The sequence below is a fragment of the Schistocerca gregaria genome, chromosome 2, assembly GCF_023897955.1.
Source record: "Schistocerca gregaria isolate iqSchGreg1 chromosome 2, iqSchGreg1.2, whole genome shotgun sequence".
Taxonomy (NCBI): Eukaryota; Metazoa; Arthropoda; class Insecta; order Orthoptera; family Acrididae; genus Schistocerca; species Schistocerca gregaria.
In genome coordinates, this window is record NC_064921.1 from 350887445 (window position 1) to 350915375 (window position 27931).

Below are 27931 nucleotides of genomic sequence, written 5' to 3' on the forward strand. Positions count from 1 at the left end.
TTCCATTTTCATTGGGCTTACAAAATTTCTCAACCTTTGAACTGGCACGTAGGGCTAGTATCTTTCGGCTGGTGCAAGGGAGCATGACGTAGTGCAAGCGACCAGGAATTGGCAGATGTCATGTTGGAGGAGTGGTGTGTCTGCATCTCCTTTGTGTTCCAGGAGTGGAAACCAGAGATCCAGATGCATCCTGTAAGGGCACCCATAAAACAGCTCCATCTGGTTTCGACCATTGATAGCCGTGGACTTGTAATAAGCTAGGAAAGCGTTTGGTGATGAAGCCCATTTAGTTGACCCTAAGCGCTTTAACATTTGGGATTTTAAATGTATGAGCAAACCATTCTGCCAGCCCACGTGAGGTTGAATAGAATGGGGTGTTTTGAGGTGTTTAATTTTATTGTGGATGCAAAACATTTGAGATCACTTGCCATGAACTGGAGACAGTCGTCAGTCACCAGCATGCAGGGTGCACTCCCTATTGAAAAGATATGTTCCAGCTCTTCCATTGTGGCTGCCATGGTTGTCTGCAGAAGGTAGCTGGCGTATAGAAAGTGGAAGGAGGAGTCCATGATGATTAACCACATGAACCCCCTTTGGAAGGGCATGCAAAGTGAAAATGTGCGCGGTTCCGAAACTGCATTGGCACAGACCACAGAGAAAACAACCAGAGTGGAGCTGGCTGGTGCTCCTGACAAATGTACACTATCACCCCATGCATGTATCATCATTGTGTGTATGAGACCAGTAGGTGTAGCAGTGTGCCAGTTGCTTCATCCTGAAAATCCCACAGTGGGATTGATGCAGAAGTTAAATGATGTTATAGGGAGGGTGGCACCACAATACGGCACAATTTGTTATCTTCTCTCATGCGACCAGTGTGCCATTATATAATTCACAAATCACCAAATCCCTGTAGTAGTGTGTTCAAGAAAACTCTGAAATATGGTAGAGCCACCAGCCATGCCCAAAGGCAATCTTTTATATTAATGCTGTTTAAATGGTGTATGTATGACTAAAATTTCCCTTGAGTCTTTGTCAAGAGGCTGCTGTAAATATGCCTCCACATTAGAAAAGATTTTTCCTTGTGAAGGTTTAGAAAAAATATTGTGTACACAAGTTAAGGGATAAAAATCGATCTCCACTTGAGGACTAACAGTTTGTTGGAAAAATGTTTGAATAAGGAGAAAATGTCCAACAGCAGTAACACAATCTGACAACAGGGCTAACTTTTGAATAAAATAATATAACTATGGATTTGTAGACAGCAAAGATGTTCGTTGATGATCCAGACATTTGGTATAACTTGCTTGAATGTGTAATGTGAAGCATTTTTTATGTACTTCCCTGTCTCATTAAATAACTGAAGTGCCAGAAACGCTGCCAACATCTCTGACTGTCAGTGCATAGAACTACATGTAGTTATGTGCTTCACCAGTAACTGATGCTAGTATAGCTATTGCTGCCGAAGCTCAAGAAATTTCACATCTGCGGTAGTACTTAGCAATCAGATCTGGAACCTCTTCATTGCCAAACTTGTCAACCTCACTTTAGGACCAACAACAGTTATTGAACACAAATAAACTTCCTGTAACAACAGATGGAAATAGCCTTATTAGTCCATGGAATGAAATAGTAATAGTTCTTGATAGAAATAGTGTAAACAGTAGTTCCCAATAGAAATTAATAAAAATCCAAGCATTGCTGCTTCGTTATATGCACATATGGAAATTACTAAACACAATTCCACTTAAGATGATGATGATGATGATGATGATGATGATGGTGTTCAGTTTGTGGGGCACTCAACTGCACAGTCATCAGCACCCGAGTTCCACTTAATTCTTGTGTGGAACCATACACTCATCAGCCAAACCACTGTCCAACACAAGGCTAAGATGATCCAGGTGAACAGTGGCAGTGGTCATAGTTCTCTTGTAGAGACAAAGTTGGATAACAGCGACTGAGAGTGTATGCCACTAGGTGGCCTTACATTTTCCTGCTATAGAAGTTCACACGACTGGCGTGCAATATTGGCGGTGTCCTGCTGCAGGTGCCTTCGCTGTACATGGGATTTCTAAATCAGGAGCATCTAAATATTATAAGGCCCATTCACATTCCTCTATCTTTCACAACCAGAATATTCTATGTAAATCATCATACAAGGTGAACGTTAATGAAACCAACAACCTCCAGGTACAGATTCCTGACTGGAAATGGAGGAAGAAAGGTGCTATGAACATGTACCCGGAATACATTGTTGCCACAGTAAATGGCACTGACGAACAACAATTCCTCTGACCAAGTGTTTTGCGGGATGTGTTATTGATGCAGTCTACTGCAAGCCAGGAACAAGCAGATGGTATTCGTGTACAGCCAAGCAATTGGAAACAGTTGAGAGACAACATGGTTATACCAAAACAAGTGCCCCCACAGACACCAACCACATCACACTACCTTTCAAGCCCTTTTTTGGGCACTTGTGCAATCATGGCTCCTTTCAGACAGATGAACGTGCAGGGAGATGGTGGACTGTGTTTTCACCAGATTTGGAGGACTGGGTTCCATAGGCTATTGAGACAAACCCTAGTACAAGCTCCAGACAAGTGGCTCACCAACAAGGTGTAAGCCAAAGTACAATTATGCATATCTTACATGACTCCCGCTACTACCCCTATCATCTGCAGTCCCATGGAGGCCAGTTTGAACACCTGTTGTGATGTTGATGCGATGCAGCTATGTACTGTGTTCTGGGACGATTTGTTGTCATTGCATACACACCATCCATTTCCACACACACATTCATATGACATTTTTTCATCATTTTCAGTCATGGATCTGGCCCTGCAGTTCGTCAGTTTTATTAATGTTAACCCTGTACTTTGAAAGCTAAGTTCCTTATCAAAACAGAGGAATAAATTCATTGCAACTATATGGAAATCTAACAGGTATAATTCACACAACACCAAACATTGAAAAATATAGGTTCTTCCCCCAACAGTAATTTTTGGACATAGGCAGAAAAAGGTTACATTGCATGGCCTCCGTGACATAGTATGCTGTGAAAGAAATTGGGAAAAGTTAAAATAAAAATGAATAGTTGATAGAGGGAAAAACATCCAAACTTAATCAGCAGGGACAAAATGTTTTTAAGGAACCAGAAAAATAATTCTGTAGCTGACCCTCCCCCCCCCCCCCCCCCCCCACACACACACACACACACACACAGACCAATGAACTGTGGACTTCTGAGGTCATCAGTCCCCTAGAACGTAGAACTACTTAAACCTAACTAACCTAAGGACATCACACATACCCATGCCTGAAGCAGGAGGCTTGCTTCCCTTAATGATACAGACAGCCATACCATAGGTACAGCCACAATGGAGGGGCTTGTGTTGAGAGGGCAGACAAACACGTGGTTCCTGAAAAGGTCCCCAGCTTTATCAGTAGCTGCAGGGGCTACGATCTGGATGATTGACTGATCTGGCCTTGTAACATCATCCAAAATGGCCATGCTGTGCTGGTACTGTGAATGGCTGAAAGCAAGGGGAAACAACAGCCATAATTTTTCCCGAGGATATGCAGCTTACTGTATGGTTAAATGATGATGGCCTCGTCTTGGGTAAAATATTCTGGGGTAAAACAGTCACCCGTTTGGGGGGGGGGGGGGGGGGGGGGGAGTACTCAGGAGGACATCATTATCAAGAGAAACAAAACTGGTGTTCTACGCATTGGAGCATGTGGAGTATCAAATCGCTTAATCAGGTAGGTAGGTTAGAACATTTAAAAAGTGAAATGGTTCAAAATGGCTCTGAGCACTATGGGACTTAACTTCTGAGGTCATCAGTCCCCTAGAACTTAGAACTACTTAAACCTAACTAACCTAAGGACATCACACATACCCATGCCTGAAGCAGGATTCGAACCTGCAACCGTAGTGGTCGCGCGGTTCCAGACAGTGTCTAGAACTGCTTGGCCACCGCGGCCGGCAAAAGTGAAATGGATAGGTTAAAGTTAGATATAGTGGGAGCTAGTGAAGTTCATTTGTAGGAGGAACAGGACTTCTGGTCAAGTGAATACAATGTTATAAATACAAAATCAGATGGTGGTAGGGTTAATAATGAATAAGAGAAAAGGAATGTGGATAAGCTATTATGGACAGCATAATGAATGCATTATTGTAGCCCAGATAGACAAGAAGCCCACACCCACCATAGTAGTACAATTTTATATGCCAACCAATTCTGCAGATCACAAAGAGATTGAAGAAATGTATGATTATATTAAAGGAATTACTCAGAAAGTTAAAGGTGACGAAAAGTTAATAGTAATGCAGGACTGGAATTTGATAGCAGGAAAAGAAAGAGAAGGAAAAACAGTTGGTGGGTGAAAGGAATGAAAGAGGAAGCCACCTGGCAGAATTTTGCACAGAGCATAATTTAATCATCACTATTAGTTACTTTAAGAATCAAGAAAGATGGTTGTATATGTGGAAGAGACCTGGAGGCACTGGAAGGCTTCAGATTGATTATATAAAGGAAAAACAGAGATTCTGGAACCAGATTTTAAACTGTAAGACATTTACAGGGGCAGAGGTGAACTCTGACCACAATTTATTGGTTATGAATTGTAGATTGAAACTGAAGAAATTGGAAAAAAGTAGGAATTTAAGGAGATGGGATTTGGATAATCTGAAAGAACCAGAGGTTGTAGAGAGTTTCAGAGTGAGCATTAGGGATCAATTAACAAGAACAGGGGAAAGGAATACAGTAGTAGAAGAAGAATGGGTAGAAATCCGTGGGTAACAGAAAAGATACTGGCTTTAATTCATGATAGGCAAAAGTATAAAAATGCATTAAATGAAGCAGGAGAAGGGGGATACATTGTCTACAAAATGAGATTGATAGGAAGTGCATAATGGTTAAGCAGGAATGGCTAGAAGACAAATGTAAGGATTTATAAGGCATATATCGCTAGGGGAAATGAAAGAGACCTTTGGAGAGAAGAGAACCACGTGTATGAATATCAAGAGCTCAGATGGAAAACCAGCTCTAAATAAAGAAGGGAATGCTGAAAGGGTAAGGAGTATATAGAGGGTCTGTACAAGTGAGATGTACTTGAGAGTGATATTATAGAAATTGAAGAGGACATAGATGAATGTGGTATAGGAGATAAAATGTTGGGTGAAGAATTTAATGGAGAACTGAAAGACCTAAGTCAAATCAAGGCACCAGGAGTAGACAACATTCCATTAGAACTACTGATAGCCTTGGAAAAACCAGACATGACAAAACTCCTCTATCTGATGAGCAGGATGTGTAAGACAGGCAAAATATCCTCAGACTTCAAGAAGAATATAAGAATGTCAATTTCAAAGAAAGCAAGTGCTGAAAGGTGTGAAAATTACTGAACTATCAGTTTAATAAGTCATTTTTGCAGAATACTAACATGAATTCTTTACAGAAGACTGGAAGAATGGTAGAAGCCGACCTTGGGGAAGATCAGTTTAGATTCTGGAGAAATGTAGGGATACGCAAGGCAATACTGACCCTATGACTTATCTAAGAATATAGATTAAGGAAAGGCAAACCTACATCATTTATGGACTTAGAGAAAGCTTTTGACACTGTTAATAGGAGTACTCTCATTGAAATTCTGGAGGTGGCAGAGATAAAATACAGGGAGCAAAAGGCTATTTACAGTTTGTACAGATACAGACAGAGTCAAGGGGTGTGAAAGGGAAGCAATGGTTGAGAAGGGAATGAGACAGGGTTGTAGCCTATCTCCAATGTTATTCAACTTGTACACTGAACAAGCAGTAAAGGAAATAAAAGAAAAAAATGGAGTAGGAATTAAAGTCCATGGAGAAGAAATAAAAACTTTGAGGTTTGCCAATGACATTTTAATTCTGTCAGAGACAGCAAATGACTTGGAAAAGCAGGTGAATGGAATGTGCAGTGCCTTGAAAGGAGGATATAAGTTGAACATCACAAAAGCAAAATGACGATAATGGAATGTAGCCTAATTAAATCAGTTTATGCTGAGGGCAAGTTGTGGACAAGTTTTGCTATTTGGGCAGCAAAATAACTGATGAAGGATGAAGTAGAGTTTCTGAAGAAGGGAAATTCGTTAACACTGTGTACAGATATAAGTGCCAGGAGGTCTTTTCTGAAAGTATTTGTATGGAGTGTAGCCATGCATGAAAGTGAAACATGGATGATAAACGTTTTTGACAAGAAGAGAGTAGAAGCTTTTGAAATGTGGTGCTGGAGAAGAATACTGAAGGTTAGATGGGTAGATCACATAGCTATTGGGAAAGTAATGAGAGGAGAGAAGAGAAACTTGTGGCACATTCTGACTAGAAGGTATTGGTTGTTAGGACAAATTCTGAGATGTCAAGGGGTCACCAATTTAGTTCTGGAGGAAAGTGTGGCGGTGTAAAAATCGTAGAGGGAGACAAAGAGATGAATACAGTTAGCAGGTTCATAAGGCTGCACATTGCAGTAGTTATTCAGAGATGAAGAAGCTTGCACAGGACAGAGAAGCATGGAGAGCTGCAGTCTTTGGACTGAAGACCACAATAACTACAAAACAATAACAACAGCTGAAAAACATTAGATTCCAGTTTGAAAAACAAAATTATATTTTTTTCTCCTTAACTAATTACTTTTGGAACAGCGAAAATAAAGTAAGCCAGAAAAATAATGAATGAAGGTCAACAGTGAGTAAAAGCACAAAAACCAAAAAGAAGAAGAAAAAAAACCAGAACGAGAAGTGGAGAAGAAACTATCATAAGTTTACAGTTGATGAGCTGACTGAATTGGAATATGGCTTGGAGCTCGCTTCTCTGAAAAATACAAGGTCAACGTGTGGTACAGACGTGGGTGTAAATACCAATAAATATTGTGCAGCTCCATAATTCAATTGTCAGCATGAGCTATGGGATAGTTTTGTTTTATGGTTAGTCTGAAGTTGTTGTGTTGTGTGCTTTTCATTTAAATGGATATACCTATCCATAATTTTGTTATGGTGTGGCTTATTGCCAATGGAAATGTATTCAGGGAAGCTTTGAGACATATAAGGAGCCAGGTCCTTCTTTTTCTGTTAATAGATAGCTGAATTCAGCCATGGCTGCTCTCCTTTAGAAGATGATCCATCTAAAATACATCCCAAAACCAAAACTGTGGATGAAAACATCAGCAAACTGCACAGAGTTGTCTAAATACCAGTTAAAGATACATGAAATGGTAGTGATTGTAGGCACACAGAAGAAAGTTAGGATGCATTTTACATGAAAAAATTAACAGTGAGAAAATGTGTCACATGAATGCAGAAAATGTTGAATGCTGACCAAAAGGAAATGCAAAAACAAATTTCGTAGGTGTGGTTGGAACAGCTTAAAAAGAAGCCAACTGATATTATGCACAAATTTGCTGCTATGGATGAAAATGTGTATCCAATACTTGACCCCAGAAACAAAACAAAAGTGAAAACATTGGGTGGAAGATAGGGGTCCTGCATCAAAAATAGTGAAACTGATTTTGTCTGTCAGTGATTATGGCCAGTGTTTTGTGGTATGCAAAGGAGTTCTTCTTATTGATTAACTTGCAAAGTATCAAACAATAACTGGAAAATCGTAGAAAAGTCTCCCAGAACAAACATATTGAAAAATATATGAGAAGGGACATGCATTGCAAAAGGGGTAACAAATCATCTTTCATCAGGACAGTGCATATGCTCAGAAATAAACTTGGCAGTCAGAGAATTGATGAATTTGAAAAATAAATAGTAGAACAAATAGATTATTCTCAAAATAGGCATCTTGTAATTTATATTTATTTCCACTGCGGTTGAAAGTCTAATGAAGATTTTGTGAGAACAATAGATGGATATCTCCAGAATGAGATTTTCACTGTGAAGGGGAGTGTGCGCTGATATGGAACTTCCTGGCAGATTAAAACTGTATGCTGGACTGAGACTCGAACTCGGAATCTTTTCCTTTCATGGGCAAGTACACTACCAACTGAGCTACCCAAGCATGACTCACAACCCATCCTCACACCTTCAATTCTGCCAGTACCTTGCCTCTGAAAGGCAAAGATCCCGAATTTGAGTCTCAGTCCGGCACACAGCTTTAATCTGGCAGGAATTTCAATAGGTGGTTAGTTTGGAGAACTTTCATAACAGCACTTAAGAGGGAATCTACTCATTCCCAACATGCAATTTTTAACCCAAAAAGTAGTTTCACAAGTCAGGTGAGAAACTTTTGCCTTGGCCTTGTGCTAGGCTTGGCCTATAAACCAGCTCTTTTATCATGTATTCCACATGGGAAATGCATACACAGTCAAAGAGGTGGTGGCCTGTGACATTGTACTCTATATCCATCAACTGTTCTACAAATTATTTTGGCATTGGTAAACATTTAGTAAGTATGAATCATCAAAGGCTTTCTACTCTATGAATACCAAATATTACAGGTAAGAGCATTCTCTGGAATATAAAAATAGGAACATTATTTGATAATGTATATTTCTTTCTGCTCCAGCCCCGCACTCCACCTTAAATGACAAGTACAGATAAACTCAAATGGGACCTATTCATTCATTACATACTTTTCTATTGCTGTTCAGCTCACATTGCCATACACTTCATTTGCCTCTATGTCCTTTCATCAGTTATCTTGTATGATAGTTTTCTCTTCCCCTTGTGTATTTGTTATTATTGTTTTTTATATCTTTGATAACTGATATTTTGTACAATATCTCCTCCTTATCTCACATTTTTCTGTTACCCTTACTCTGCCTCCATCTGCACTTTGTGTGCCTTTCCAGTTTATAGCTCTTATTGTTCAATCATGTTGGTCACATGCAGTTTCTATTAAGCCCCATCATACACCCTAAGAAACAATCTAATTACAAACACCTCTTTAGTCAGACATTAAGCCAGTTTTCTGTGAGCTGTTGCTGAGTTTTCTTTTCTCCTTCTTTTCTGTCTTCCCTTTCACCCCTTACCTTTCTACAACACAGTAAAGTGCAGGTTACAGTCCAGCAAATGAATATTCCTATAACCATTATGTATAAAATTGAGGCAATAAGTTTTCTCAAACAATCGTTACAAAAAAAACTTTCAATTTTTTACAGATATTTAACATTTTCCTTATACAATAAGAAATTAAATTTTTACTTGCCATAAAGATGACACATTAAGTTGCTGACAGCCACAATCAAAAGACTCACATAAGCTTTCAGCCAGAGCCTTCGTCAGAGTTGCTTTCTGGTCTGAGCTGCTGGAGATGGTGGTCATGTGCGCTTCACGTGTGCTTGCTTGTGTGAGTGAATGGTACGTGTTTCGCGTTCCTTTTCGTACAAAAGCCGTGGCCAAAAGATAATGTGTAAATGTCTCTTAATTGTGTCCGTTTGCAACTTAATGTTTCATCTTTGTGGTAAGTAGCAATCCATCTTTCACTTACATTGTTAACATTCCAATCTGGAGTTTCCATTGTGAAAAATTAAATTTCTCTTTTTTCCATTAAAATACAGCATATTTAATATCATCTATCTTAGATTTTGGTTTTACAGTCCCTGGAGATACAGTCTCACAGGGGCCCTTTGACCATGTGTCAGATGTTTTCAAGGTAAGTTATGGTGTGACTGGTACAGTATAATCCCACTGTAAATGGCTGAATACGAAGAATACACAATGACACTTTGCATTGTGGAAAGTGCGTAATTAAGTGTGGTCCCTCTGTGTAAAGGTAGTGAGAAAGGAAAAGAGGAAGAGCTATTGAAAGATCATAGCCTAAAAAGAGTGGAAGACATATTCCAAAGCCAAATTCCCTTTCTCCCTACTCCCAGCTCCACCCCACGATCTCTCCCCTGGTCATACTTTACTGGCAGGCTGGAGGATAGTGATATCCATTGACCCTGCAGAACAGACACCACCAGCTTCATGACTACAGACCACAAAAACTAGCTCTGATTCCCTGCTATGGAAAACTTCGCAGCCACCAATATCCTTCCTCCATTTCCCATTCAGAAACTACCAGCAACTAGATCCTCTAGATGTCAAATGTCCAACTCAGTTTATAAAAATAAACCTGAGTATGCTGGTAATGTCTCTCTCTGCCAATCACACACTTGAATAATAACATAAGTGACCCAAAAAACTGTGAACCATCTATGCCCTCAAAAATCTTACAAACACCGTTTATGGCATTCAAGTACAAAAAATAGTAAAAAAATTAATCCAATACAAAAAATTATACAACTCCATAAAAATTCAAAGTTGACTTAATCCTAAAAAGGTGAATTCCTAGTTTTAAAACTATTCAAACAATTTCATTTCTGGTTTAGCAATATTCTTTTCTGACTAATGTAGTATTGCAATTTCTTGTGTAACTTATTGTGTTTCCAGTCCTTCACCTGTAGAACATTATTTATTAATTAAAAATAATTTTGTATCTTACTGGATCAGTCAGAAGGGCGGGAGCTGTCTTTATCTGAGGTCATATCATCAGAAACAGCCACAACAAGTAACTGCGCTCTCTATTCACATCTTACCCAACTGTCTTTAGTCCTGCCCATTCCGTAGATGGCTGTCACCAAAAAAAGTCAGAAAAATGCCTGAGACCATTGTAGTAAAGTGCCACACACAACTGTAGCATTCTCCAAGACAATGGTATAATCTTGTGTATATTACTGTTCATCAGTATAAATTTTGACTGGTTTTTTTTTTATTTTGTTCATTCTTTGCCTGCATTTTGTGTTCTTTCTATTAAAGATTTTGACTATCTTTCATTTCCTTCCATGTCTTATACTGCTTTACTTTTCAAACAATGTTAAACCCAAGATGGAGTAACAACAGAGAAAAATTGGATAGCTTGCTACCAACAGAAGGCCTTGAGTGGCAAACAAGCACTATTAAAGTATATTTAAAAGTAGACTAAGTTCCCAGACAAAGTCCTTACCATTCTTCACAACCTTGGTTGGTACATACATGTCTAAAGCATATTGTACAATGTATTTGAATTTTATCGTGTCCCTGGCAGCAGTTTAAATAGTGTAACTCTCTCATTTTAGATACCATTACTGCCACCTACTTAGCTCAGTTGTATTGAAATGCTAATATCCGAGCATGTAGTATGCTTCGTGTCAATTTATTGCATGCTGTCTTCTTCATGATTTTGTAGTTCTAATGTCCAGAAGTGTAGTTTTATATATTTTTATCTTTGGTTTATGTGTCCAGTAACATACAGTTCTACACAAAGAAACTCAGAATGGAAGCCCTATATTTAAAAATCTCATTAAAGAGTATTTGTTGAAATAAAATATCAGTAGCAATGAAGTCATGTGGTATTTCAGTCAGTTATTTTGTTTACCGATTAGAGTATGGTAAGGCATGCAGAACAATGGTGAATGGTTGGTCTGAAGGAGGTGTTAAATAACAATATCTTGTAAGTCTTATTCTGGACTTATGAGAAAGTGTATTAGTAAAAGAATCCCAAACTAAGCTCCACCCGAGCAGGCCATGAAGGCCCAACAGTACCGAACGGCCGCCGTGTCATCCTCAGCCGACCGATGTCACTGGATGTGGATATGGAGGGGCATGTGATTGTACACCACTCTCCCAACTGCATATCAGTTTATAAGACCGAAAGAACCCCAAGCTAGAGATAAATCATGGACATTCTTTTATAGAGTAACTTAAGCCAGTACAACAGCAACTTAAACAGAATTTTGTAGTTTCATGATAGGAACACAGGGAAGAGAACTTAACAGCAGCTACCAACAGCATGAGCAGGAGATGGTGTCTTTGGTCCCAGGAATGGAAAGCTCACAAACTGACATATAGAAAAGAAAATGCATTCTCAGTCAATGTGGATCATACATGTTTTCTTTCTGTGTAAATACTTCATATATACCTGATGTTAACAACAGTATAATTGCTTTGCAGGCTCAGAGAATATCAGGCACTTGAAAAAAAATGATAAATAAAGCCTGTTATCACAATAGAGGGCTTGGTGTAGTGCACACAGAGGCAGCTCTTGATAGTGTGGTGTATGCTCACATACACACCCAGACCTTACAGTGCATACTGTAAGGTCTGGCATAATGTCTTTCATTTGAATAGAACATGCTGTCATACAGAAATGGATAGAAATAAAGATACAAAGGAATTACAACATGTAGCTGCTAGTGAACATTGATTTACATAAATGGGGAAATTTGAAATTGTGTGCTGTCCCAGACTCAAACTCGGGTCTCCTGCTCGCTAGCCAGATGCTCTTACGAGACCTGGGGTCGAATCCTAAACACCACATATATACTATAAAAATAAGACTGAACATTAAATTAGAAGCATTTTGATTCTTTACTATCTGAGTAATTTGTTTGTACAACTTCATTAGTATAAGAAATGTTAAGTAGAAGTACCTTGCATTCTGGATACTTACTCAGTCGTCACAGTTGTCACAGACTTTTGCCATCACAAGAATCATTTACTCAGAGTTTGTTTGTTTCATCATTCTGTCGCAGCCCAGAGGTATGTTCACACTAGGTATTGAAAGGTTAATTGTGTGACCATCCACAAATAATGGACAGACTGATTAAACATGGAAAAGTGGTTCATTTAGGATTGAGGGAAGGCTGCTGTTTTAGAGTCAGGTGTCTTTCTGTAAAAAAATTGTTAGCTGCTAGTGATTGTCTGAGTAGTAGAAACAGGTTGATTTTTGTGAGAGACTAGGTGAAGTAGCTCTGTGGTAAGACTTTGGACTCACACATTAATGATCATCGTTTCAAATCTCTGTTCATCCAACCAAATGTAGGTATCCCGTTGTTTCCATAATTGCTTAAGGCAAATGCAAGAATGGTTTCTGTGAAAACTACACAGCTGATTTCCTTCTTCTATACTTCCCAGTCTTAGCTACTGTTTCATCTCTAATGACCTCAGCAACACCAGCTAATTTAACCATAGTCTTTCTTCCTTTGATTTACTTGAGAAGCCACTGTCTGGACTGTACATTGTTTGAATAAACACAGCACATCAGCTGTTGAATATCTTTAGTTTCCATTCTTCATTGTTATTACATTTTCCAAGCATTATGCCTTTTCTTATTTCCTCTTATTTTTCCACCTTTATATTTTAATTCTCATTGTTTATTGAACAGCATGAAATACAATGAAATTTGTCATGTTGCTTCTTTCATTCATTTCAACATTTTAGTTGTAAATTCTCTCCCTATGTGTATGTGTATGTTGGGGGGTGTGACTCTGTGTTATGAATGTTCTTGATGATATCTAATTATGCAACTTTGATGATATTCAGTTGAAACAACTACACATTCTGCTGTATCTGATTCCTTGCTATTTACTGGAGAAGATAGAAATTAATGTTGCAACAATATTGTGAAATGGATAGATTGCTGTTCAACATATAGAAGAGACATTGAATATCAGAGAGGCACAATGAAACGAGTGCTATACTTTAAGCTTTCGACCAGAAGGCAATCTTCACCTGCCTACCTCCTTCCTTGCTCCAGTTCCAGCACTACACAGCCTTCTGTTCTGCCAATGCACTCACTAGTTCTTTTCCCCTTTCTCTGCTTCTCTCCTTTTCCATTCTTCCCCTTCCCCCAAACTTCCCTACTGCACTTAGCAGCCTACCCTGTCCTCACCCTTTCCCTGCTATCCCTTCCCCTCCCTGTCCCATGTTGCCTCCTTACCCCTTCCACCCACACCAGATTGCTGCTCCTGCCAAGTGCAGTTGCAGTTTTAGTCTGCTTCCAGCCACAGGGGTTGAAGACAGGAATCACGTGTGTGTGTGAGTTGTGCTGCTTATGTGTGTTAATTAATGTTGCAAACAGGAAGTTCATAATAGAATGTTCAATTTTTCTAACATGTGTAGCAAAATGCCATTGATTATTATTGTTGTGTTCCAGGCTTAATACACATTTAATACACAATATTTGACATCCTCTGATGATATAATTTCTTATTAATACCAATGAAATGAAATGCTCTTATACTATTTTCTTCTTGCTTCCTCTGTTTGTATTTTGTGATAAGACAAATAACAAAAAACAAAAACAATCTTAATTTACAAAAGTCATTACAAATTTGTTTATGAGTCTACAAAGAAATCTTCATCATCATTTAAAAATTCCATGAGTGAATAATAAAATTTTTGCACTAGGATGGTGCATAATCTTATCTTCAGTAAACCTAATTCCATACTGTGAAAGGATTTCATTTTTAATGTATTATGAATTTTCATAGCTGTATAATGAGAAGTCTGGCAGTAGAGTTTTAGTCTACGAGATGGCAACATGACATTATCTTTGTTTCTTGTGTTGTATAAGTGTTGAAAATGGTTTCCTATAAAAAATTCTGGATTGGCACAGATAAAGGTAAACAGTTCATAAATGTAAATACATGGAATAATTAAAATTTTTAGCTCCCTGAACAAAGATTGGCATGACTCTCTGGGCAATGGAATCTTAAAGATTTAAAAATCTTACTCTGTTTTTGTTGCTGTTGTATGCAAGAGAGGTTAGGTGAATTTGAAATTTAACTAGGCTTTTAATGCTGGTTGTAAGATATCCAAGAAACTAGTCAAAATACAGTTTTTATCTTCTTACAGTAAAGTTTCTTGCAGAGCTGTTGGCTGAATTATGAATTTTGAAACATTGGTGTGTCATTATGTATCCTGTGACTTTTAATAGGTTTGATAAACATTTGTATCATTACTTCCTAACTCCTGTGCAACTGAAAAATGTTGCAGCTACTAAAATTCCTTAAATGATAAGAATGTTCTTGAACTTTAATGTTATCAAAACTCCCAAAATCATTCATCATTCTCATAACAATCTGTAATAACATGTCTTATCTGTTATTAGTCCATTTTAAGCAGTTGCATTAATTTTAACTCCATGGAAAGTAAATTCTAATGTAGCTTAAGCACACACTGTTATATTTCTTTGAACATTCAGTATTTGGAACAACAACAAAAACTATCTGCTTACAAAAGTGTCATGTTTGCAGGGAAGAAAAAACAGCATTAAAGGGGGAGAATGTGAATTTGCTGGGAAAACTTGAGCAGGTGTGGAAAAACTATAAGGAGCTGCAAAAGGAAAATATTAAGCTTAGTGCTTGTGATGAACTATCAGCAGAAAAGGAAATACAGGTTAGGTTCTGAAATGTGTGTGGTAAATATCTAAGGAAAACAGCAACAGAGTTTGGAAATACCTTGAACTGTTTTGACTGCGAATAGATGTGGTCTTTGTCAATGTTTGGGTTATGTTATGACAAATTGGTGTTAAAGATGGTCTGCATTCACATATTTGGTAGAAAGCGTACTGGCAGCCCCAAAATCTTTGCTTGTTTCCTGTCCACACACATTTCTTATGTCAATATAATTTTTTGTGGTGTAATATTTATTTATTTTACAGGGAAGAGATGGCCGGGCTACAAAGTAACATAGATTATTTAAATAACAAACTTGCAGTCTCATTTGGGACTGAAGAGTGGAGAGGTAATTAAGTAACAAGATGAAATACATTTTAAAGTAGCTGCAACACAAAAAATAAAGATCAAATATAAATAATTAAAGTACACAATTTAAGTAGTCTATTCTATCTGTGGCTGATTGTGCGATGAAATGCTAAAGCTAATACTTAAATTGCAGTCCTCTTGGCATGAAATAAACAGTAATAAGCATTACATAACCTACATTTATTACAAATGTTTCGTAATAAATGCTATCCATGATATCAAATATGTGTGTTGTATTTGATATTAGAAAAGCCTAAGGCCTCTCAGAAATTAAAAATAGAATATTATTGCACTGTATGTAGCCTTCACATCTAAATAGGGAAATAACAGAGAAAGATAGATATCTTGTAATTTCTAAGCAATCAGGAGTTAAATGTAACACACCAAAGTGTAAAAGAGGAATCATTTTCTCAGAAAGTCAGTTGCCACAGAACACTAAAATGAGAAGAGCATATAATGAAAATTTATTTACAGAAAAGAAATCAACAAACATATAAAAACAAGTTCAATAAAATTCATTTGCTTTCTCGTACAAATTTTCCGCGAACTTAGACTATGTGATCAAAAGTATCCAGAAACCCCCAAAAACATACGTTTTTCATATTAGGTGCATTGTGCTGCCACCTACTGCCAGGCACTCCATATCAGTGACCTCTGTAGTCATTAGACTTCATGAGAGTGCAGAATGGGGCGCTCCGCGGAACTCACAGACTTTGAACATTGTTAAGTGATTGAGTGTCACTTGTGTCATACGTCTGTAGTGAGATTTCCACACTCCTAAACATCCCTAGGTCCTCTGTTTCCAATGTGATAGTGATAGTGAAGGGACACATACAGCACAAAAGCGTACACACCGACCTCGTCTGTTGACTGACAGAGACTCCCGACAGTTGAAGAGGCTCGTAATGTGTAATAGGATAGGCAGACATCTATCCAGATCATCAGACAGGAATTCCAAACTGCATCAGGATCCACTGCACGATTACTATGACGATTGGGAGGAAGATGAGAAAATTTGGATTTCATTGTCGAGCGGCTGCTCGTAAGGCACACATCACGCCAGTAAATGTCAAACGACGTCTTACTTGGTGTAAGGAGCATAAACATTGGGTGATTTAACAGTGGAAAAAATGTTGTGTGGAGTGACTAAACACAGTACACATTGTAGCAATCCGATGATAGGATGTTGGTATTACGAATGCCCGGTGCATGTCATCTGCCAACACCTGTAGTTCCAATAGTAAAATTCAGAGGCGGTGGTGTTATGTTGTGGTCATGTTTTTCATAGAGGGAGCTTGCACCCCTTGTTGTTTTGCGTGACACTATCACAGCACAGACCTACATTGATGTTTTAAGCACCTTCTTGCTTCCCACTTTTGAAGAGCAATTGGGGGATGGCGATTGCATCTTTCAACATGATTGAGCACCTCTTCATAATGCGTGGCCTGTGGCGGAGTGCTTACATGACAATAACATCCCTGTAATGGACTGGCCTGCACAGAGTCCTACCTGAATCCTATAGAACACCTTTGGGCTGTTGAACTCCGGCTTCTTATCAGGCCTCACCGACTGACATCGATACCTCTGCTCAGTGCAGCACTCCGAGAAGAATGGGCTGCCATTCCCCAAGAAAGCTTCCAGCACCTGATTGAACGTATGCCTGCAAGAATGGAAGCTATCATCAAAGCTAAGGGTGGGCCAACACCATATTGAATTTCAGCATTACCGATGGTGGGTGCCACGAACTTGTAAGTCATTTTCAGCCAGGTGTCCGGATACTTAGGATCACATAGTATAGCTGTGTTGAAGAGGATCTAAATCTAAATGAAGCACAGAGATTATGAAACAAATGTGATCACTGGCATGAATTTAAGTCATCAGCAGGCAAAACAACTTTACTTATGGATAAAGCAATGACAAAAATATAGAATTTGGAAAAAAATTGTGGTAAGCCTGATGGGACCAAACTGCTGAGGTCATTGGTCCCTAAGATTACACACTAATTAATCTAAGTTAAACTAACTTACGCTAAAGACAACACCACACCTCTGATGGGAGGAGCCGCGCGAGCCATGGCAAGATCCCTTAGACCGCGCGGCTACCCCATGTGGCTATAGTGTTTGGCCTAAGATTCACATGTGTATTGAAATTATGTTGAAACTATAAAAGTTATATTAGGAAGTAGATCTGATACTAGATGTGACACATTGAAACTTCACAGAAACATGTCAGTTGCAACAATCTTAGGTTATGTGTTTTCAAACGTTACCACAAATTCACAATATTCAGTTACCAAATGTAAGGATCAGCTTGTTTAGAAATGTCATTGTGTGGTCAAGAAATTAACTGGTTGCAGAAGCTGTACTAAATAAAATGGAATGAGTTTCTGAACAGCGAGAATCATACTTGATAATTTAAAATTGCTGCATAAATAATGTTCGCATGAATCAATCACAATAATGTAAAGGAAAGTGCATGAACAGGGTCTTATTAAATGCAAGTCTGCTACCAATATGTAATGCTGCAACTATGCATGGATAAACACAGAATATAACAAACCCCTGTACTCATAGCTCAACCAAGTGAAGCAGATGTTTGGAAATACAAATGTGGACCGGTTTTAGTAGTATTTTTTTCAGTGTTTTCAATGGCCACAAGACATATTTGGTCTCTCTCTGAACAGTGCTGAGCAAAGACCAGTGCTGCCTTCAACATCAGGCACACACTTCATTTAGCCAACCTCTTCCATGCAGCAGATGGAACCACATACAGAAGCTTGTTGCCTCTTAGCACAAACAAAATATATAGATGCTGAAAGTACTGTCCGCACATTTCTTACTTATCTGGCAAAGTGAACGTGAAATGGCAGGATTAAACTGTATTTTGCCTCACCCTTAATTCTGTGACATCTTTCTTTTGTAGTAGACAGATCCAACATATAGTTTCCATTTTTTCAAACAGGAATTGTTTGCTTCTGAAAGATTGAAAAGTGGAAAACAAATCATCAGCATACTAAACATTGCTTAAAATTGGGAGACCTATGGGGGATTCATAGATTAAAAAATACTTTCCTTTGACTCTGCAGCAATTTTTGGAAGTTGGTATAGATAAGTTTTTGTTACAATTACATAAATCCCTCGAAGGGATAACACAAAATAAAGGAAAGGCAACTGCTCACCTACAACAGATTGATGCATGGAGCACGGAAACACTTAAAGGAAGACAGATAGTGCTTGGAAGCTAGTGTGAAAGCCATTTTCTGTTATTTGGTTGTGTGCTTCATTCAGAAACCCACTATAGCTGAATGGTTGCCCTTCCCTATTATGAGTTTTTCTTACCTTTGTTATTAAACACAGTGTACAAATCAGCCGACGTGTTTATATATCCTGTGTACTGTCTGCGTCAGTATTTCATGAATCAACTTATAAAATACTCCCATATAGCTCTTTAGAAGTCAAAATTGCAACAAGTATTTCAGCAAGAGACTAAAAAAATTGAATTGCAAGAAGGGCCAACATCTGTATAAAATCAGTGTCACCAATAGGGCTGCAATTCACATTATTTATGCTCAATGAAAGAAACATTACAAACAAAATACAATGGTTTGCAACCTATAACCTTTAATGAGTGCTTGCTCTCACTGTTTCTGGCAACAAGTTAGGTTTGGATACCTGAAACATTCTTCTCTAATTAAATATGTAATGAAACAATAGTTGTAGACACTAGAATAATACTCATTTTCTTCACCTAATTTCTGAATAACAGCAAGAAAAACAAGCAATTTTATATTCACTTTTCAGGTTGTGTATCATTCAACTTTGGCATGTTAAAAGCTGTAACAAACACAAAGTGTATAACATTACCTAATTAATTTTAAATTTTTCTTTCATTTTGATCAGTGTTAATTTTTGAACTATTAGGTAAATATGTTTTGTAAATAATACTTAGTTAAACGATATTATGCTACACATTAGCTCAGAGGCTGTTCCATCATCTCTGCTTTCTTGCCATATTACTGCACTAAGTATCCTGCTTTAATATTTAATTTAATGGCTTATATCATTGTGGTTCTCTTGCTTAATATAAATCCTTCTGCTTCCACATTCTACAACCGATACTGTTGTAAAAACAGTGCAGCTTCAGGCTATAGTGTCTGCTGTGAGCTTAAATTATTCAAAGTAAATTTTCTGAAGTCAGTTTAATTTTGCTGATTTTCTGTATTTTGATGACACTAGAGAGACGAATATCGAAAACTGAGTCTTCTAATTAAAACTGATTACATCTAAAAACTCGTGTATTCTAGTATTCTTTTTAGTATGGATCTGTGTTATGAAGGTGTACATGTAGAATAAACAATCAACCTGATATTTATTGGCACTCCACAGCAATGGTTTCCTTTAAATTTTCTACACATAGTCTATAACTTCATTGGACATATGTCACAATGAAGGCAGTGTCAATAAATGAGAGCTATCACATCCTCTGACTATAGTTCTGCTTCACTGTAAAAAGTCATTCTTTTCTGATCTAAAAATACTTCACCCTAGTCTTTTTTTCATTTCTCATACTTCAGCAGCCCTCTTGCCTTCTCTTTTCTTCTATGGGCACTCATGTTAACAGCTGCAGTCTATGCTTTTATCATAGTTCAAGAAGTGTCCTGAGTGAACAGTAATAATATATTCCTGTGCCATCTGTTAAAACTTCTCTCATTCTTGCTCATCATCATCATCATTTAAGACTGATTATGTCTTTCAGCGTTCAGTCTGGAGCATAGTCCCCCTTATAAAATTCCTCAATGATCCCCTATTCTGTGCTAACATTGATGCCTCTTCTGATGTTAAGCCTATTACTTCAAAATTATTCTTAACCGAATCCAGGTACCTTCTCCTTGGCCTACCCCGACTCCTCCTACCTTCTACTGCTGAACCCATAAGTCTCTTGGGTAACATGACCCCACCACCTAAGCCTGTTCGCCTTGACTGCTACATCTATAGAGTTCATTCCCAGTTTTTCTTTGATTTCCTCATTGTGGACACCCTCCTGCCATTGTTCCCATCTACTAGTACCTGCAATCATCCTAGCTACTTTCATATCCATAACCTCAACCTTATTGATAAGGTAACCTGAATCCACCCAGCTTTCGCTCCCATACAACAAAGTTGGTCGAAATATTGAACGGTGCACAGCTAACTTAGTCTTGGTACTGACTTCCTTCTTGCAGAAGAGAGTAGATCGTAGCTGAGCGCTCACTGCATTAGCTTTGCTACACCTCGCATCCAGTTCTTTCACTATGTTGCCATCCCGTGAGAATATGCATCCTAAGTACTTGAAACTGTCCACCTGTTCTAACTTTGTTCCTCCTATTTGGCACTCAGTCCGTTTATATCTCTTTCCCACTGCCATTACTTTCGTTTTGGAGATGTTAATCTTCATACCATAGTCCTTACATTTCTGATCTAGCTCTGAAATATTACTTTACAAACTTTCAATTGAATCTGCCATCACAACTAAGTCATCCGCATATGCGAGACTGCTTATTTTGTGTTCACATATCTTAACCTCACCCAGCCAGTTTATTGTTTTCAACATATGGTCCATAAATAATATGAACAATAGTGGAGACAGGTTGCAGCCTTATCTTACCCCTGAAACTACTCTGAACCATGAACTCAATTTACCGTCAACTCTAACTGCTGCCTGACTATCTATGTAAAGACCTTTAATTGCTTGCAAAAGTTTGCCTCCTATTCCATAATCTCGTAGAACAGACAATAACTTCCTTCTAGGAACGTGGTCATATGGCTTTTCTAGATCTATAAAGCATAGATACAATTCCTTGTTCCACTCATAACACTTCTCCATTATTTACCGTAAGCTAAAGATCTGGTCCTGACAACCCCTAAGAGGCCTAAACCCACACTGATTTTCATCCAGTTTCTTCTCAACTAATACTCGAACTTTCCTTTCAACAATACCTGAGAAGATTTTACCCACAACGCTGATTAAAGAGATACATCTGTAGTTGTTACAATATTTTCTGTTTCCATGTTTAAAGATTGGTGTGATTACTGCTTTCTTCCAGTCTGATGGTACTGCTTTCTTCCAGTCTGATGGAACCTGTCACAACTCCCACGCCATTTCAATTATCCTGTGTAGCCATTTAAGACCTGACATTCCACTGTATTTGATGAGTTCTGACTTAATTTCGTGCACCCCAGCTGCTTTATTGCACTGCAACATATTGACCATTTTCTCCACTGCCTCAAATGTGATCCTATTTCCATCATCATTCCTATCCCATTGTACATCGAAATCTGAAACATTACTGATCGTATTTTCACCTACATTGAGCAACTCTTCAAAATATTCCCTTCATCTGCCCAAGGCATCAACAGGATTCACCAGCAGTTTTCCTGACCTGTCCATAATACTTGTCATTTCCTTCTTACCTCCCTTTCGAAGACTGCTAATTACAGTCCAGAATGGTTTTCCAGCAGCTTGATCCAAAGTCTCCAACCTGTTTCCAAAGTCTTCCCAAGATTTCTTCTTGGATGCTGCAATTATCTGTTTGGCTTTGTTTCTGTCTTCAACATAACTTTCTCTGTCTACCTGAGTTCTAGTATGTAGCCATTTTTGATACGCCATCTTTTTCCTTTTAAAGGCTGCCTTGACTGTGTCATTCCATCATTCCACCAAGCTGTTTGCTTCATCCTACCTTTACACACTACTGTTCCAAGACATTCTTTAGCCACTTCTAGTACTGTGTCCCTGTACCTTGTCCATTCTTTTTCCAATGACTGTAATTGACTACATTCATCTAACTGGTACCTTTCTGAAATCATTGTTATGCACTTGTGCCTGATTTCCTTGTCCTGAAGTTTCTCCACTCTTATCCTCCTACATATGGACCTGACCTGCTGCACTTTCGGCCTCACAATACAGATTTCACTGCAGATTAAATAGTGATCAGTGTCATCAGAGAATCCCCTGAATACACGTGTATCCCTCACAGCCTTCCTGAATTCCTGATCTGTTATTATATAGTCAATGACAGATCTGGTTCCCCTGCCTTCCCAAGTATACCGGTGAATGTTCTTATGTTTAAAAATGGAGTGTGTGATTACTAAGCCCATACTGGCACAGAAATTCAAGAGTTGTTTCCCATTTCTGTTGGCCTCCATATCCTCTCCAAATTTACCCATAACCTTTTCATACCCTTCTGTTCGATTTCCAATCCTGGCAATCCTGAGCAGAACACTGTCCTTGTCCTTTACTCCAACAACTATGTCACTGAGTGTGTCATAAAAACTATCCATCTTATCTTGATCTGTCCCTTCACAATGCGAATATACTGACACAATCCTAATTTTCTTGTTAGACACTGTCAAATCTATCCACATCAGTAGTTCGCTTACGTACCTTATTGAAACTATGCTGGATTCCATTTCTTTTCTGATGTAAAGCCCTACACCCCATTGTGCTATTCCTGCTTTGACTCCTGACAGGTAAACCTTGTATTCTCCCACTTCCTCTTCTTTCTCACCCCTTATCCAAATGTCACTAACAGCTAAAACATCCAACCCCATCTTACTTGCAGCCTCTGCCAACTCTATCTTCTTCCCAAAGTAGCCCCCATTGATATTAATATCTCCCCATCTCGTTACCATTTGTTTGCCGAGTCGTATCTTAGGAGACCCTGGTTTGTCAATTACAGGTGGGACTCCGTCACCTCCAAAGGTCCGAGGCATTTTGCTCTGATTGTTGCCAGCATCATATTTAAAGTACCAGGGAAGCAGGTTGCTAGCCGTACTTGCCCCGGGTCCCATTGGGTTTTACCCCTAACGGTTGAGGGACTAACCGGTGGATTTGGTAGTCTTTGCCGTCTGATCACAAAGGTGACCACGACTCAGAATATGTCCGATATGCCCAGCCTTATTCCAAAGTAACTGGTATCCTGACTGTCAGGACCACTTACTTGGCCTGTGCTTCATGAACTAGGACATGTCAACAGGAACCCACACCATGAACCACATGCTTGCTAGCTATCCAATTTTCTATACAGCTCCAAGAACCAATACAAGATACTTCGTCACTGTTTCTAGCAAGGAAAAGCTAGTAGTTATTCATAAGTATTAGATGTGAGAGATTTACGATAATTTCGGTGATTGTACAATCTAAAACTGAAACTCTGGAATGGAACAATATTGACAATAAAATTAAATGTATTTGCAATTTTTTGAAAAGAACAAGACAATGCAAAAGAGATTATTTTTTAGATAGACAGCTTGTATATTTATCAAATCACTTGGGCGTATTACAGCTGCACAGGAATGATCAGTGAGTCAAGGAAATCTTACATCAGCAATAATTACAGATGTTGATGTAGTTTCAGAGAAGAAGTAGTTTGGAAACGGTGGTCAGTGGACAATACCACAGCTCTATTTTTTTCAAGACTGCATTTCGTATTCTTGTTTTCTTTCTGTCAGATCTCATCTGATGGGATCTTTATTAATAATGATGAAAGCAATGGAGAATGCCACATCAGTCAGATAATTTTTTGTACCAGTTTTTAGCTGAAAGGTATAAATTCTAACATAACTTAAATCGCTACAGATGCAAGTTGTTGAGGTATATTTCAACAGTTCAGTGAAATTGCATACTACATCTGTGAACTCAGGTAAACAATATTTGTGTAAATGATTAACCTGACTTTAAAAAGTGACTATCGATTGAATAATATTTGGCACTTGTGATGTGGTAACTTGCTTCTAATAGAATAATATGACATGTTTTGGTCTTCTCCTGGAGGCTGATTGTCATCATTGCCCTGTCCCTGAGAGTGAACTCTCCTCTGTTCACAAATGGGATGTGCACATGTTTATCCAGATTAGAAATATTTGAAATTACTGGTCTCTGCCTGTCTGCTCTAGACAGTACTTCACAAGTTTGCAAACCACCTCTGTGTATAAATCCACAGTGAAAAGACGTTAAATTGTTTTCAATAAAATGAATGAATGCTGCAGAAGCATTTGTTGGCAGGTTATATTTGGTTGAAAACCACACATTCATAGAGCTGGATGTTCTTAAGTGGTCAGGAATGCATAACAATAATGTCAATTTTCAACCTTAGTTTCCATTTGCTTGCATTTTTTTCATTCCAGAAACTGCAACTGTAACCTGTTAGTGATGCACAAGTGTTCTGAACTACAGGATATAAATACTTAAAGGCTTTATGTTACTAGATGCTTAAAATGTTGCACTGAAACTTTGTCCCCAAAAGTATTTGGAATCGTAGATGAACATATGTTGCACATATTAAGAACACTTCCAGCTGATCATTAAAATTATTTGTGCCTTTGATAGATGAGGTGCAATAGTTGACTTTACTAGTAAACACTGCTGTATTTTCATTATATTATTAATTATTAGTAGTATTTGCATCATAATACTAAGTTTTAATTGGAGTTTTGCACGTACTGTTCAGCTCATCAACACTAGTTGAACATTTATCTTTTTTTTTTTTAAATTTCAGGCAACACATTTGGAGAGGAGCAAAATGAAACAAGAGACAGGAGACTTGAAACAGGACAGTATGATTCACAACAAGGCTATGAAGAACAAGTCGAATACCCTCCCCACCAACAGTATGAGCAACCAGAAGAGTATGGTTACCAAACAGAACAGCAGCAGCAACAGCATGAAGAACAGCAACCTCTACAACAACAGCCGCAGCAGCAGCAGGATCAACAACAACAGCAACAGCATCCAGAATACGGAACACACGAACCTCCATATGAGCAAGACCCAGGCATCCTCCTCACTGGACCACCACCTCCTCCTCAGTCCATGGAGGCGTGAGGTGGCTGTACCTCCACTTACACTGGAAGATTTAGCTACTGACAGCGATTCATGTGGATCGCAGTCTGCACAGCTAGATATCTTCAAGTAGTAGCAACTTTCACTTAGACAGCACAACAAAAACTGTTATTCCTCAATCTTTTTTTCACGATGTTACTAAATATGCACAGAACTTCATTTCATTGTGCATTGGTATTCTTGTGTACATATTTATGATGTCATCTAAATTTTGTGTACACATATTTTAGTTATTAAAATTGTTTATGTTTGTGTATAAATAAGATAAGAGGAGCTATAGAAGCGAAAGGACATCTTTAGGAGACTGGCTAACAATTTTTCATTTCATATAGCGTGTTATGCAGGAATATAATTGAAATTACTATACAGAAAATACAGTCTCATGCTTGTTTTTATAATGTATGTGTCATGTCTGTACATCTTCATTGTTTTTGTTGCTGCGGGATATTAAAAAGTCAGAGTGAATTTGATAGATTTTTTTTAACATTATATTCCACACAAAGTTCAATCAATCTGACAGTGAGTGCTTATCAAGTCTCAGTAAATTGTGATGATACACCTCAAAATACATGCATCATCATCTATGACCTGCACTATCCTCATTCGTGTAAGCTGTATGCATATGACAGTATGCTTATCAAGTCTCAGTTAATTGTGGTGTAAGATATCATGATACAACTCAAAATAAATGCATCATCATCAGTGACCTATACTATCCTCATCGGTGTGATATAAAACTAGTATTTCCCTTATATCGCATCTTGTATAAGGGTTAGGCCCCTGAACAACTCACTCTGCTTGTTACATTTCCTCCTAACACACAAACCTATATGTGTAAATACAAGCCTCCTATAGATTCTTAATGGTTAAAGCAATCAACAAAATTAACTGGTGAAATGTAGCTTACATTTATGTGTAACAACCTTGTTACATAATTCGTTCTTCAGTTCTACTAAACCCTCATCTAAAACCTGTCTTCCACGATGAGACATAACAATGAATCAATAATGCAGTCATTACACGTTTAATTAACTATGATCCCCTCCTACTAGTACTATAGTACGTATTTTTTGTTTATGTTACAGTGGAATGTGTGCTCACTTTTCATAATCTTCGCCCTATAGAGAGACAAGTGAACAAAAATTACAGGTTAGGCAATAAACTTAAATGTTTATAGAACAACTTCATATCAAAAGAAAAAAAGAACTGTACAGTGTAATGTCATAAGTTTGTGATACTGCAAATAACACTCAAAACTGCATCTGTATGCAGATACTGAGTCTAGGTTACAGTTTTTATTTAATTGTATCAGAACCATCAAAATGTCATATATAACAATGAACTGTATATAAAAAGACATGTAACATGTCATATTATATCGCTAGGTAACATGTCATATTACATAGATAGGAAATTTTAGACCAAAAGTTGGCCACATCTAATACCTTTGGGGTAGCCATAATGAACTGCTCAACAGTGTAAGTGCTTTGGCATATTCACAATTCATGAGTTGGATAGTAGTCTACTCTTGTCCACAATCATATGGCACGAGTTCACCTGATAATCCTCATTTATTCATGTTGCTCCTGGTTATTGCAACTCTAGAACAAAGTCTGTTCAAAGATTTCCATATGTTTTAGTTCTCTGCATGTCCTGGGAGTAGTTCTTCCCTTGGCAATCTCAGAGGTGGATTTTTTTTTGTCGTTCTTCTACTTTGCTTTTTTGAAGTTTATTCAAAAAGGGGTTGGCAATAGATGTAAACAATTTAGTTTTTTCTTTCCTTGCTGACATTTTACATCTGATGCTTGGGAGAGTGATACAGCTAGGCAGTACAGCATATTGTTCGGTACTGGTCTCATACTGCCTGTGAGTATGCAGCATGCATTGGTAATCAGAAAGGGGGGGGGGGGGGGGGACCATGGATGTAAACAATTTAGCTTTTTCTTTCCTTGCTGACATTTCACGTCCAATGCTTGGGAAAGTGATACCAGCTAGGCAGTACAGCATATCATTCGGTACTGGTCTCAGATTGTCTGTGAGTATGCAGCATGATTCATTGAGAGTTATGTCCTGCTGTTTGGCATGGCTGGAGTTAAACCACAGAGGGCACACATTCTCCGCAGCTGAGTAACACAAGGTTAAAGCTGTCGTCCTTACTGGCCTGGGCTGTGCAACCCATGTAGTGCCTGCTAGTTTACCCAAAGTGATATTTTGAGCAGCTGCTTCATGCTTTGTGGCATGCACTGTTTCCTGTAGGCGGTTGCTCTGTCTAATGTGACACCCAATTATTTTGTGGTTGTGCATTGCTCTAGATTTAGATAGTTCTTCCCATAAGCTACCCACCGTCTTCTGTGTCCTTTGATAAATGAAAATTAGTAATAATAACATTCACTTCGAAACACATTTGCTCCCCAAAAAAAGTAAACAGAATATTTCATGTTCACTTGCTGGGACTGGGTTTGGTGCCAGAAAACATGTGCCCCTACCCTGTTTGGTACCAGAAAATA

The 27931-nt window shown here is 38.2% G+C and overlaps 1 protein-coding gene across 13 annotated transcripts in view; it reads left to right on the forward strand.

Moving 5' to 3' along the window:
- The window catches only part of LOC126337032 (serologically defined colon cancer antigen 8 homolog), a 285601-nt gene extending 259707 nt beyond the window's left edge, over positions 1-25894 (forward strand). For 6 of the 13 annotated variants that reach the window (XM_050001330.1, XM_050001327.1, XM_050001329.1 and 3 more), the window contains one exon: positions 25081-25894. In XM_050001330.1, the coding sequence (XP_049857287.1) occupies positions 25081-25108 (28 nt within the window). In that variant the 3' untranslated portion in view covers positions 25109-25894. Of the gene's footprint in view, positions 1-15038; positions 15181-15445; positions 15529-25080 lie in introns of all 13 variants that reach the window. The other 7 variants (XM_050001319.1, XM_050001320.1, XM_050001322.1 and 4 more) reach the window with 2 other exon arrangements.
- Positions 25895-27931: the final 2037 nt, after the last annotated feature.